Source organism: Pelophylax lessonae, assembly GCF_965119305.1.
Source record: "Pelophylax lessonae genome assembly, chromosome: 7".
Taxonomy (NCBI): Eukaryota; Metazoa; Chordata; class Amphibia; order Anura; family Ranidae; genus Pelophylax; species Pelophylax lessonae.
Genome location: NC_138774.1, coordinates 170,866,545 through 170,881,715, shown reverse-complemented (window position 1 = coordinate 170,881,715; position 15,171 = coordinate 170,866,545). Strand labels below are relative to the sequence as shown.

General features: G+C 44.0%; 1 protein-coding gene across 1 annotated transcript in view; it reads right to left on the bottom strand.

The window, feature by feature from the left end:
- The window catches only part of LOC309560294 (vascular endothelial growth factor receptor kdr-like), a 269,627-nt gene extending 257,125 nt beyond the window's left edge, over nucleotides 1-12,502 (bottom strand). Inside the window, exon 1 of the mRNA XM_082263898.1 lies at nucleotides 12,217-12,502. Within this exon, the coding sequence (XP_082120024.1) occupies nucleotides 12,217-12,280 (64 nt within the window). The 5' untranslated portion in view covers nucleotides 12,281-12,502. The remainder of the gene's footprint in view (nucleotides 1-12,216) is intronic.
- Between the last annotated feature and the right edge of the window lie 2,669 nt (nucleotides 12,503-15,171).

Genomic DNA, 15,171 nt, shown 5'->3' with positions numbered 1-15,171 from the left:
AAACTGAAATATCACTTTAGTATAATCTGACCCTATAAGCCAGGGGCCCTCCAGTTGTTCGGGAACGACAATTCCCATCATGCCTAGTCATGTCTGTGAATGTCAGAGTTTTACAATGCCTCATGGGATGTGTAGTTCCGCAACAGCTGGAGGGCCGTAGTTTGAAGATCCCTGCTATAAGCTATCATTTTTCCTCAAACACCTATAGAAAAGTAATAACTGCACCTATTCCTACCTTGCAGAATATGAAGACTGTGCTGAAAAACAACAGTAATGATTCTTTTCTGTGGCACCATGGCAGCACACACTGAGTTGACCCCGCCCCCACAACCTGATAAGACTGGTCAACTATAGGTACTAAAGAGGGACCCACCACAGCATTCTCCTTTTTTCCTCAGCTGTCAGCACTGGATGGATAGTTTCAGACCCCTTTCTGCACCGCCCTCAGCCAGGTTCAGCCTATCTCGGATGGAAGTCCCTGTCTGTACAGTTTCTAAATGTGCTAAATAGAGGGAACCCACTCTGATGGTCTCAAGGGTCTCTATTGTCTGGTGCCATACAAGCCCTTAACAGGCTTAACATTTTTCAGCGGTCTCCAATTCTGCCTACCTTTTTCACGCACTTACCTTTTAGCTTTCTCCTTTGACTTTTTGGGCACATTCCGTCTTTAGATATTCATTTTTTTTCCCTCTTTGCTTCGGCCACCCCTCATTTCCAAGATGGCAGCTGCGGCTGTTCTGCGCATGCGCAAGCAACACGGGAAGCGACCCGTTTTGCCATTTCAAAAGATGGCGTTGGGTGCCGCGAATCGCGAGTGCGCAGTGCAGCGATGACGTCACTTCCGCTGCGCCGGAGCAGGTTTAAAAAAACCAAACTTTCTTGTCAAATAGTGACATATCGTACTCCAGCCTGCATGTGCACTCCTCTCCTCTACTGCCAAATCTGTTCCTACAAACACCTCACTGTTAAGACCTTTTTTCTCACTAGCCTAAAATGTATTTCTAGCATCTGTCTCATTGGTGTTGATCTTAAAATACTCGGTTGGTCCCTGTCGTCTACTCATGGAGGCCACTGCCCAAGTAGACCATCCACAGCCCACAAGGTAAGGGGTGTTGTTTTGGTAAGTAGTGAAGAGGAGAAATAGAGACCCATGCCGCTAAATATCATCTTATCCGAATAGCCCTATCAGGTCTTCAAGATCTTCTCACTCCAGAAGAAGGGAGCAATCTCCATCAGGACATAGATGTTCTAGAAGAAGTCGGTCAAGATCTTTCTCCCATCACCATCATTCGCTTAGGAAGTCATCGTCAGCTGACATGACGTCACATGACTCTCGTCGCACCCACCCGCCAGCCAATGCTTGCTGGGTATGCAGGGCTCCAGCTCTTCCTGACAAGCTGGTATGCTGCACATGCTTTGAGGAAGCAACCAGGAAGAAGCGGACCCATTTGTCAAAATCAGCAAAAAAAACGATCGGTTGGGGGGAAGCAAAGGAAGCACCTCGCAAGCTCCAAAAGTACTTCCTAAATATAAGGAAGGATCCAGAAACCTTCCCTTTTACTGATGAACTGGAAGATTTGATAAAAGACAAGTGGCTAAAACCAGAAAAGAAGTCTAGCCTCAATAACAGACTAGCAAAATGATATCCATTAAAAGAGCCAAATGTAAACCAACTCATCTCGGCACCAGTCATGGACGCATCCCTAATGTGCCTGGCTAGGCACGTGACCTTGCCAATTGAAAACACAGTAACTTTTAGGGACGCTCTCAAACACAAGATTGACCTCAAGCTTTAAAAAGCCTACTCAGTAGCAGGAGTTGTCTGCAGACCAGCAAATTGCCCTGGCAGCAGTTCAAAGAGCAATTGCTAGCTGGACTTCCAGCTTTGAAAGGGGCTGAGCAAGTAAAATTAGTGACTGCTCTTCAAGGGCTCACCCTGATGGGAGATTGTGTGTCAGAGGCATTGGTGGATATAATCAGATCCTTGTCAAGTGCCATGCTGACATGCTGGTTATGTCAAGAAAAGCACTGTGGTTAAAACTCTGGGTTTTGCCACTTCCAAGACTTCCAAGACTAACTGGTGCAGAATACCCTGAATTTGTTAAGTTCAAAGCTGGCACAGGTCACAGGCAGTTAGTAGAGCCTCATTCCCTCTGACAGAAGACTGAAGCAACAAAAAACTCCCCCCTTCGCCTTCAGACACAATCAGGGCTGCTGTTAGAAATCACGGGGCCCCGTACAGACTACCTGGCAGGGCCCCCCCAAGAAAATGTTAAAGATATATTTAGCTAAAATTACAACAAAATCACTATTATCAGACATAAATATAACATAACTCGCATAATTCCTGCTAAATCTAAAAAAAAAAACTATGTTAAATAAAAAAGATGAGATGAGAAAAATATACGTAACATCTGCCTTCCACTTCCATACTGAAATCAACCTCCCATCTTTTCTTACTATCCAAGGGGAACCACACCCTTTACATATAAAAACAACTATTACCTCATACTTGGTGCCTACAGGCCCATTCAGGAAGGCAGAGAATCTATTATTTATCCCTAATGGCGCTAGAAGAGGCCAAGCAGCGTCTTCACGTACCATAGCCTCGTGGCTAATAAAAACCATCAAGAAAGCCTATGTAGTAAAACATCTTCCAATACCTGATGGCCTAAAGGCTCACTCTACTAGGGCAGTGGCAACCTCATGGGCAGCATATTGCAGGGTGTCTCCAGAGACAATATGCAAGGCAGCAACTTGGTCTTCCAGATCCACATTCACACTATGTCACACTACAGAGTAGATCCTGCACAATTGACGACGGTCGAATTCAGAAGGGCAGTTATTCAAGCTAATTCTGCTATTTCTTGTGAATAAAAATAATACCTTCTAAGCACCCACCCATAAGGTGAGTTATTTCCCAGTGTATGCTGCCATGATGTGACAGGAAAATGGAAAATTGTATACTCACTTTTTCGTAATTTTCCTTTCCTTTCATGGCAGCATACCGCCCCCCCCCCCCCCCCTATTTAACGTGATAGATACAGAAAATGCTGCTGTGGGTCCCTCTTTGAATTTATAGTTACCCAGTCCTATCAGCTTGTGGGGGCAGAGTCACAACCCAGTTTGTGCTGTCATGAAGATGCGACAGGAAAGGAAAATTACGGAAAGGTGAGTATACAATTTTCCGTTTTCTCTGTTGTCTAATAGTTACACACTTGATCTACACTACTTCTTCTTTCATGGGTTACTACATAAGATTCACAACATGGAGTTAAAGGATAAGTCCACCCTAAAAGTAAAATCCCTGCATCTTTAGACCTCCACAATCTAACACTAACCTATCTAGCTCTGTAAAGAAGAAATCAGTATTCATGCCTTTTTTTAAGTCGATCCTACACGATCTCTAGCGACGGAAGCTCTGCAGAGGACACAGCCGACAACGGCTGTGAAATGAATGGGAAGTGACCTCACTCATAGACTTACTATGGGGCTTTAACTGTCGGCTGTGTTCTTTGCACCCGCCTCCACAGCGAAGCCGCAGCTGACTGCTCAGTGTGGGATATGATCGAATCGGCTCAAAAAATGGTATGTATACTAATTTCTTCTTTACAGGGCTAGATAGGTGAGTGTTAGATCGTGGAGGTCTATAGATGCAGGGTTTTTAGTGTTAGGGTGGACTTATCCTTTATTACAACTGAAGGGAATTCATGTCAGGCATGCTATATAGACAGTGATGAAAATTGTAAAAATTTAGTAAGTTTAGTGCATGGTGTTCATCTACCATTTTTAGATTATTATTTCAGCCAGGAAAATATAAAATAATGCAAATTTTGCATTTTTAAAGCACTCTGAGCTCTAGTCACCTTTTTGCATGTCTGCCAGACTTCTTTTACTTAATTTGCTAAAAACAAACAAAAAAATGTTGTTTACAGAGATCAGTAGCTTAAATAGAGTTTACACACACCAGTGAATAAATCAGAGCAGTGACATACCCCTCCCCCCCCTCCTCTTCTCCCTGTCTGCCCTGTGCAGTGTAGGCAGGTATATGTGCTTAAGTGAGAGAGACCCTAAAGGCAAACAACCACTGTGGTACTCTTTCTTTAGCTCCCCTTCTGTTATGCTCTATATATCAGCCTTTAATTAGCATTATCCAAAAAATATTTCCTGATTCGTCAATATTAACTATGAGCTATGGACTCTTTGGGAGGAGTTGAATGAGAACTAATGGCATTTGAGATTGTATTTACTTTGGTTGACTTGCCGTATAGACTACTACCCAGGGCCTCATCCACTCCCACACATACCTGTACATCTAAAAAAGAGATTTTCTTTTAATCATATGGTGGTAAATCCTTGAGTAAACTGATTGCAATTTAGGCAGGTGATGAATTCATCCAGCAGGGATCTATCCCCATCCCATACTACAACAATTAATTATCTAATGAAAGTTAGAGTTTTTACCTAATGCAACAGCCTCCACTAAGGGCACACACATCATTAGGGATAATTCATTTCTATATGTCTACATAGTTATTGTAATGCAAATAAAAAAAGATATCCCCATGCAATGGGGCTGTGCCCCAACTGCATGCGTCAACTGCTTGCTTTTGTCTAGGGGATTGGAGAACAGAGATATAGTTACCCTATCCTCCTCTTTTCCCCACACAAAACCATTCCCTGTGGCGCATGCACCCCCATCGGTCTAGTGGTCTTATGCTATGGACTATTCCTCCCGTCATCACGGATCATGGATGTGAGGCTGTCAAGAACAGTCCACTGCTGGATCATGGGGTAGCATTGTTTGCAGGTGAAGCGGAGGATCCGATGAGTATAAGCCTTTTTCAATCCCCTAGACAGAAACAAGCAGTGGTTGACCCATCCAGTGCAGGCACAACCCCACTGCATAGGTAAACTTTTTTTTATGCCTGGAGTTGGGCTTTAAACAAAGATTTGCATCTACAAGTTTTATGTATAAATTAGCATCACAGACAAAAAACCTGGAAAACAAGCTGTCTATTAATTGCGCAATGAGCCATAAATACCATACATAAATGCCATGGAGAAGCCACCCTGCTGATCTCACGTAACAGAAATACATTTTGCAATGAATAATGAATCCTGCATGCAAATGAGCATTTGGCAGCATGTGAAAAAAATGTAAGAGGTTTCTTCTTCCTTGTCCAATAAAGATAAACCCAAAAGATCTAAAAGTAGCAAATCAAACAAAATAAATACATACCATATGATGACTAACGTTCATGTCCCCCTGAGATAAGTGAGTATTCGTTTTTTTTTCTCAGTAAACTGTTCTCTCATTACAAGTGAAATAATGCATTACTTCCAGAGACCCACCATAAAGCACACTTGACCTGTGCCTGTGAGGTTTATAGAGTATCTAGGACGTTTAAAGCATTAAGCACTTATGTTTTAGCCAATAAATAAGCATGAAGTTCGACAACTGATAAGACCTTAGCCCACCTAGTCACCACAGTCTGGTCTTTTCTCTTAATGATTTATACTCACATACTCTTTTTGCTCTCATGGTTGACCTTAGCCTTCTTTCTTGTACATGTATATGGACATTCTTGGTGATAAATCAAACAATTCAGCACTGCTGTAGATCAATAATAACTCCCCTCTCTTTTAAGTGCCAAGTTGAAAACATGCAGCACTAATGAGGATGAATTGTAATTACATATGGATTTTCACACCATATTTATCATACTGCCCAAAAATAAATGCAACAAGCCTCTCTCTAGATGTTACACAATATGTCAGCATTATTGAGATCACCCACTTCATAAATATCATTTTGGGTTAAAGGGGCTGCTTACAGCTCCTCATTCATTTAAGAGTTTAATTGACTGATGACTTATTTTGACAAGTTCAGATGATAATCAATGAATGCACAGAATAGTAATAATGGTTGTACATATGGTATTGACAACATTGTTCACCACCGATTTTCAGAAGATTTTTTATATGAGAGAACCTGTACTAAGAAAGGCTGCCATTGCAGACCTCCTATGAATCTTAGTTGCCTGGCTATTCTCCCACTTCAGAACCGTCTGAGTTACTGACTTAGAAAAAGGATGCAGATTTTTTTCAAGTATTTAAAACTTAACAGCAGGAAACCTAAAATTTGCCCCTTGCAGTGGGGTTGTGCCACCACTGCAAGAGTTGACTGCTCCGTTAAGTGAAGGGCCCCTTAAATACGGGACGGTTCTCTGTTGGAGTGCGCCTGCTCAGCAGGGAATCAGCTGAGCAGGTAGATGGCTTGTCCGTGTCCGCTCTGCTTATGCAGAGCAGACACAGACACAGCCCACTCTCCTCTATGGGGGGTCGGATCTAAACAGACTGCCTGTCCGTTTACACCCGACTGCTATCTGATCCATCAGACGGATTGAGAACTGGTCCCCATCTGTCTGTTTTAAGTGGATAGGATCAGATCAGATGTCAGTGGATGTCAACTAGCACATGTCAGTTGAACCCGCTGCTTGATAGAGGAGATTGGAGGGTTTGATTGGGTCCATCTGAAAAACTTACAGGCAGACCGATCAAGGCCCTAAGGGAACCGGGAAAAGCATTATTACTTTCCCACCAATACTTTGTTGCTGCAGGCTTCTCTGCACTGCTAGACTGGTCCTCTGTAGCATTCCCCCCCCCCCCCCCCCACACACACACACACACACTTCAGCAGTCTAATGTCCTCTGATATGATAAAGACTGATGCAGGGCCCATAGCACTGTACTGGATATGAGGATGCCCAAGGGATAGTACACCTCCAGAGTGTAAGGAAGCCATGTCTGATGTGATGGAGAGCAGAGGATCTGGTTTTATTGTACCCTAGACTAAGCAATAAGTTAACTCTTGCAGTGCAGGCACAGCCCCACTGCAAGGGATAATATTTAGATTTCCTGAAGTTGGGCTTATTGTAGCTGCATTGGTTTCTTTTGTTTTATGTTAACCTGGTAATCCTGCCAATAAAATACTTCCTGTCCCTGGGTGGCTATGTCACTCTTCCACTGTATCTATAGAGAGAGCAATGGTTGTCTCCCTATCCTGCTTCACTGATATGGACTACACACATGCTTGTATTTCTTCACCTCCATTACATGGGGGGCAGGTCATTTACACAAGATAGCTATTAATGAAGACATTCTTCAGTGCAGCTCACACGAAGGACATGGACACTGAATTTCTGGTAAGATCAACAGGTATATTTATTTGTCATTTAACCTGTTTCTGACCATGCTTTAGCTGAAAGACAGCTACAGCACGGCTCTCCAATTCTGGAAGATGTTTTGGGGCATCCTCGTACGTGTATGCCTCCCTTGCACCCCCTGGGGCTCTGTGATCATTGTGTCCTTTGGACACAGCTGATCACAGATCGTGTTAAAGGGCCAATCAGAGCCACCCTTTACAATGTGATAAGCTATGTCCAATCACAGTTGGTTACATGTAAACAGACTTGCTGGTTATCGGCATTCCTTTCCTCACTCGTTGTGAGAAAAGGAGAGCTAATAACCTGCTGACAGGGCACAGTGAGTACATTGTTTGCACTGATCAGTGCCCTATTTATCTGTGCAGCGCCATCAGTACCAACCAATGCCCATCAGTGCAGCTTATCAGTGCCCATCATCAGTGCAGTCTCATTAGTTCCTTTCTTATCAGTGTCAATTAGTGGAGCTTTCCAGTGCCCATCAGTACACCCTCATCAGTGCACATCAGTGCAGCCTCATCAGTGCACATCAGTACACCCTCATCAGTGCACATCAGTGCAGCCTCATCAGTGCAGCCTCATCAGTGCCCATCAGTGAAGCTTCATCAGTGCACATCAGTGCAGCCTCATCAGTGCACATCAGTGCAGCCTCATCATTGCACATCAGTGCCCATCAGTGAAGCTTCATCAGTGCACATCAGTGAGGAAGAAAAATTACTTATTTGAAACATTTTATAACAGAAACTAAGCAAAACATATTTTTTTTCACAAACATTTTTGGTCTTTCTTTGTTTGTTTAGCAAACGATTAAAAAAAAAAAAACAAACAGTGGTGATTAAATAACACCAACAAAAAGCTCTATCTGTCTCAAAAAAACGATAAAACTGTAATCTGGGTACAGTGTTGCATGACTGCGCAACTGTCATTCAAAGTGTGACAGCTGAAAATTGACCTGGGCAGGAAGAAGGTGAAAGTTCCTGGTATTTAAGTGGTTAAGAATGTATTGAAGACTCATTATGACCAACAATTGTGTGGGCATCCCATTCCAAACCACAAGCATCAGTTTGGAGCTCCCATTCTCCATTATGGCTATAAAAGCCTCCACTCTTCTAGGAGGAATTTCCACAAGATTTTGGGGTGTGTCTGTTGGAATTTATTTCCATTGAGCCAATAAAACATTTGTGAGGTCAGGTTATGAAGTTAGAAAAAAAAAGACTTGGCTCACAATTGGCCTTCCATCCCATAGGTGTTGAATTGTGCTGAGGGCTCCATGCAGGCCATTCAAGCAAACCAAGCCTTCGTGGACCTGGCTTTGTGCATCTGAACACAATCATTTGGAAAGGTGTCCATGTTGTACAGTATATAAATATTGTTAATTAGAAAAGGACTTCCAAAATCTGTCACAATATTTACCAATTCCCCAGAATATTGCTTAGAAGATTTTTTGACCCAAAAGTATAGGTTATAATTCAACACAGGACAACGTTATTTATAGGTTGCTGCAAATACTTTGGAATTGCTGGAAAAATAGAGCGACAAATACTTAGCCCCTTATGATTGGTATGAGTAAGTATATCTCTTTAGGCTGGGGGGGTCACAGGGCTACATAGGAAGCAGCACAAACCATAAAAACACTGAGTGAGTTAACATATGTTGGGTTATACCGAGGTTATGGAGTTTATAAGGAGCGCACAATTACCATTGATTGGACTGTAATTGTAGCAAATCATTTTATGGGACTCTCATAGGTTTTTAAAAGAAAACAGACAGACTTGCTGGCAGGTCTAATGAATTATGATTGCCAGTTTCTGTTGATGCCATCAAGATGGTATGGTGCAATCTGCTATAGTGTACATAAACCCGAAACATGAACTTCTCTTATTTGCTCCCCTTTCGTCCAACAAGTATGACATTGAAAATGCAGAAAAAAAAATCTGTTGATCCTGGCAGAAATCTTGTGAGCTTTTAACTACCTGTGCTCTCTGCTTCTGCTGCGCTCTTATCTGTATTATTCCTTGCTCTCTGTGCAAACTACAGAACACCTCCTCCTTGTTATGAAGACGAGAGGATTGCAGATCTTCTATCGTCCTAATACACTTCCTGACCAAGGGTGACAATGCTGCTCCTCCATAGATACAGTACAGTAAATGAGCGTTGTCCTACTAGGACATATAGTGTGGCAGGATCACCGGGTACAAATAAAGATAAAGAAAATGGATAAAGCAAATGAATGCAGACCCTACATTAGATCATTTCCAATATAAGTGGTGTAGTGGTTAGCACTTTCACCTAGCAGCAAGAGGGTCACTGGTTCGAATCTCAACCACGACACTACCTGCCTGGAGTTTGCATGTTCTCCCTGTGCCTACATGGGTTTTCTCCGGGTACGCCGGTTTCCTCCCACACTCCAAAGACATGCTGGTAGGTTAATTGGATCCTGTATAAAAAAAATTGTCCCTACTGTGTATGAATGTGATTTAGGGACCTTAGATTGTAAGCTCCTTGAGGGCAGGGACTGATGTGAATGTACAATGTATATGTAAAGCACTGCGTAAATTGACAGCGCTATATAAGTACCTGAAATAAATAAATAAATAAACAATACATGTTTGTGATCAGGTTCAGATATGCTTTAGTTTAAAGCATTCTTAAACCCAAAACTGTAATATACAGTGTTACAGCTTACCAATCCTTAGATGTGGTGGCCGTATTAGTTTTTCCTTTTTTTTTTAGGCATTTTCTCCTCTGTTTTCACCTGGTGATCTGGCCAGTAAAACACCTCCTGTATTAGAGTGCCCTCACTCTGGATGAAGGAGCACATGGGGTACATTTGGTCAGCAGCATTGTCAGTCTGGGGGGTGGAGAGTGTTAGATATACTTATATATTTACATACGCTAACAAATTGAAGCCAAACTCCAGTCCACACTGCGGTTGCACAAAGCAGTTACAGCAACATTTTTTTCCCTTTTAAGATAAAGGTTTTTACATAAAAGCTGATCATTGTAAGCACCCCTGACAGTGGCAAATAGTTTATCTCAATACTCTAAACTAATACACTTGCTGGAGAGCTTGTACTGTCAACAGACTTACTGGCCAGATCACCAGATATAAATAAAGGAAGGAAAGCCAAAATGCAGCCATCACACCTAAGAATTGATCATTTGCAATAAAATAAATGTTTGCTTTTGGGTTTTATACTGCCTTAAGTCAATTGAACTGGTGGTCATTTCTAACCTCTCACTGTGGGCAGAGAAATAAACAAAAAATCTGTAAGCAATCTGATGTCTGAATTGAACACAAGATCCCCGTAATCTACCTGATCACCAAAATAATGTGTCTTATTTGTAAATTAGTGGTTTTTAGTTTATCTACATCCCACCCTCTTAGATTGTAAGCTCTTATGAGCAGGGTCCTCATAACACTTGTAATTTATTGTATTGTAACTGTCCTGTCTCTCTTTTATATTGTAAAGTGCTGCGTAAACTTTTGCCGCTAAATAAATCCTGTATAATAATTTGTATATAAGACCCCGTTCACATAGGGGCGACGCTACTTGCTGGGGCGACCACATAGGGGCGTGCACCACGACCTCGGAGCGACATGCACGGACTTCATATCATTGAAGTCAATGCAGGTCGCCCCAAAGTAGTACAGGACCCTTTTTCTAAGTCGGAGCGACTTGTGTCGCTCCTATTAGAACGGGTCCTGTGCTAATCAATGGCAGGCGACCCACCGCGACTTGTCAGGCGACCAAGTCGCCTGACAAGTCACGCTAGTGTGAACCGGGTGTAACACTGCTGCCTATTTATCTAAACCATAGTACCGGCCACACCAATTTCCAGAGAATTTCAACCAACATAACATAAATATAAAAATATAAAAAATAAAAATATATAAAAGATCAAGTGGATCAAAACAACTTATCACCAAAAGGTGCACTGGATCCATAATTTGCATACAAGCAGTTTCTGATCGGTTGCATTAATCAGTTCCCTTTCTGAGTTTGAAAGTGGTTGAAATTGCTTGTAAATTGTTATGTGTATGGCCAGCATAAGACCACAAAACCACACAATCCATATACACCTCATAGCTAAGATCTTCCTTTGTAGGAGACAGCATGTAGATAATTACACATGACTTGTGTGTGTGAACATCAGTGATGACAAGAGGTAATGACAGGGTGAACAGGCATGACTCCAGCTCAGGACATACAGCGATCTCCTACCCAGGAGCAGTCCCAGACACACGCCCTCTACTGGAACACACACTGTACAGCACTTCACAAAATAGAAACACTAATTGAAAACATGTCCAAAATAAAGACAAAATATATACAACCCAGCCAAACAATCAGAACTGGACATTCCTGAGATAGCTGTATCCATAAGGGAAACACAGAGAATGATGCTGTGCTGGAAGAAGGGATATTTAAATGTGTGTCAAAATTATCAATGATCAGCAATATGAGGGATCAATAAATTATCAATGATCAGCAATATGAGGGATCAATAAATTATCAATGATCAGCAATGAGGGATCAATACATATATCTATGCCAGGTTATAGCTTGTGCAGTGCAATGGGTGGGCAATGCAGACTAGTCGTGCCAATCTATAATTCTATAAAACTGTCATGCTGTCAGCGTTTTGTACCTGCTCTGCTTATAACTCATAGCAGCACCTGATGTCAGCAATGCAGCCCTCTGCTCCCATCTTATAAACGGCACTGACTTCTGCCCATCTACTCCAAGCAGATCACACCATACACCAATAAAAGGAGAGCATGTCAGGTCCCCAAATTAAATACAAGTCCCTATAATAAAACCCTTTTATGGCTCCCCAGATAGGGTTATCCTTAGCTGATCAGATAGCAAAGCTGCACTTCCAGCTTAGTCAGTTAGCCAATCACACAACAAGGAATCATTCCACCTGTCATGGGAAAAGTCAGCATAACCCAGCCAGCCAATCCCCGACATGAAATGCTGCTCACCTGAGCTGCCCTGCAGTCCTTGGAGGAGAGTCAGTGCCAAAGTGATAAAGTGCTTGATCCCCATGGTGGCAGGCAGTGGGAGGGTTAATGAGCAGGTATGGGACAGTCCATGTATGTCAGACTTGAGCTGAGAAGTTGTGGATGGAGGAGCTGTGTCCCCCCCCAGTCCCTGGAGTCCTGAGCCAGCAGAGGTGTCAGCCAGACATCGCGATCCAGACTTGTAGAGGAAAGTTCCTTCTCTTCCTGCAGGTGCTGCTGCTGCTGATCAGATGTGTGCGCAAGAAGAAATCAGCTTGTGTGCTCTTCTCCTTTTTATTTCTCCTTCCAGATCCCAAAGCTCTGGGGGTTGACTGACCTTCCAATCTATCACACACAAAGGAAGGCAGCAAGGCTGTCATTGATAGAGGACATGGGCAGGCAGGAGTTGTCTTGTGCTGGGATGTTTGCTACAAGCTGAGATCCTTTATACACAACTCCAGAGGAAGGAGATACGTCAGAGCAGGCAAGGAACCTCTCTCTCTCTCATGTCACCATGCCTCCAAGGCAGTGTTTTCCTGGCTCTGGTCTAGCCAGAGATTGCAGATTGTGCTAAATGCTGGAGTCTTATGGGAAGAAGAATACAGGGGCTGCCCTCTGTGCCCTCCCAGAGATGGATCACTGACAGGTAAATTACAGGTATTCAGTCTGGATGACCTGAAGGATTTCACTAATGGCACTGACCTGGAGACTGCACACAGTGTGCTATACATGGCTCATAACAGAGTATAGAGTGTGCCATCCAAACAGGCGCCTATTAAACCATTTAATATATATTGTGACATTTAATATATTTGTTTCTTTTAAAGAGGTTGTAAACCCTCTCTTTGAACTTGTACCTATAGGTAAGCATTTAATAATAAGACTTATCTATAGGTACTGCATATATCTCCTAAACTTGCACCGTTTAGGAGATATTTACTTTAATGCAGCTGATGACATCATTGGCGCATGCACTCTGATGGAACGGCCACCCGTGCCGTTCCTTCAGAGCCCTGTGCGCAGGAGTGACGTAATCGCGCCTCCAGCCAATCAGATGGCTGGAGGACGCGAACCAGGAAGCAGGACAGCCGATATGTTCGGTCGCTGAGCGGACGGCACTGCGGGGGCTTCGTTCTAAGGTAAGTATTTCATAATGAGCTAGTATTGTCTTACAGGGTTTTTTTTTTTTTTTTTTCATTTTTTTGAGATGGGTTTACTTCCTCTTTAAGGCTTTCTTTCCTTTATTTTTACCTGGTGATCCTGCCAGTAAGGCCCCTTTCACACGGGGGCACCGCCCAACAGAGTCCATTCTGCTCAGTGGGGGATCAATCTGCCAATCCCCGCTGAGCAGGAGGATGACCGCTCCCGTCTCCACTCTGTGTGCGGAGACGGAGGTGTCAGATCCCCGCTGTCATCTATGGGGAGATCGGATGATAACGGACCGCCTGTCCATTCTCATCCGATCCAATCCGATCCGATCCTCCAGATGGATGGAAAATAGGGTTTCCATCCGTCCGGATTTCACGGACAGGATCGGATTGGATAGCAGCGGGTGTCAGCGGACACCCGCTGCCCCAAAGGTATGCATGGAGCATCCGATCAGATCCGTCTGAAAAACTGTTGGGCGGATCGGATCAGATCGCCTGTGTGAAAGGGGCCTAAGTCTGTTGCTTTTCAGAAGATCTAGTAGTCAAAGCGGTAGTAAACCGCTGTTTTTTTTTTTTTTAAATCCTGCAAGGTAAAGCCATAATGTACTAGTATGCATTGCATACTATTTTATTCATTGCTAATAATATTAATAAATTATATTATTAAATATACTATGTTATACATATTATACATTTATATTATTTATTAATAATATAAATCAAAATATAATTATTATTATATAGGATTTATATAGCACCGACAGTTTACGCCGCGCTTTACAACTTGAGGGTGGACAGTACAAATACTATGCACTTTAATACAGTAGGAATCAGAGGGCCCTGCTCGTTAGAGCTTACAACCTTAAAACACAGACCTCCAGCGGCGCGCTGTCACAGCTGAAGGCGCTTCCATCTTTACCCAATCTTCCTTCTGGGTTTGCAGACTACGGCTATTTGAGAGGCCCGAACCACGATGACATCACTCCCGCACATGTGCGCAGGAGCCGCCGTTTACAACACAGGACTCTTAATGAACGGCACGGTATGTTGTTTCTTTAGAGCAGCCGTCATTAAATGGCGGCCCGCGGACCAAGAGCGGACCGCACAGTGCTTCCACCCGGACCGTCAGGCCACCACCTACGAGCAGGCATTGGTTTGCTGGGATCGCGGGTGTCCCAGCAACCAGTGACATCCACGCCCCTCCACTTCTGACTGCTCGCGGTGTACGCTCTCACTCCCAGCCGAGCCGCGAGTTAGGGGTGTGACGTCTCGTGCACGCCCCGCCTCCCTGCTCCTCACTGCAGCTCCCGGGTCTTTCACTCCCCGCCGGGCCGCGAGTTAGGGGCGTGACGTCTAGTGCACGCCCCGCCCCCTGCTCCTCACTGTGGCTCCCGAGTCTCTCACTCCCCGCCGGGCCGCGAGTTAGGGGCGTGACGTCTAGTGCACGCCCCGCCCCCTGCTCCTCACTGTGGCTCCCGAGTCTCTCACTCCCCGCCGGGCCGTGAGTTAGGGGCATGACGTCTCGTGCACGCCCCGCCCGCTGTTCCTCACTGGGGCTCCCGGTGTACTGCGGCAAGTTGAAATAATCGGCAGTACACCGGCTCTCACTCCCAGCCGGGCCGCAAATTGGGGCGTGACATGTGCGCCCCGCCCCCTGCTGTTCGTGGCTCCTGTCTCACACTATGCAGTATGTTTCGTATTTTCTGCCCCCCGCAGCCTCCTGACTCCTGCCTCCTGCCTCAAAGGTATGTGGGGCACATTTCAAAAGGGATTGCTGATCAGAATATTT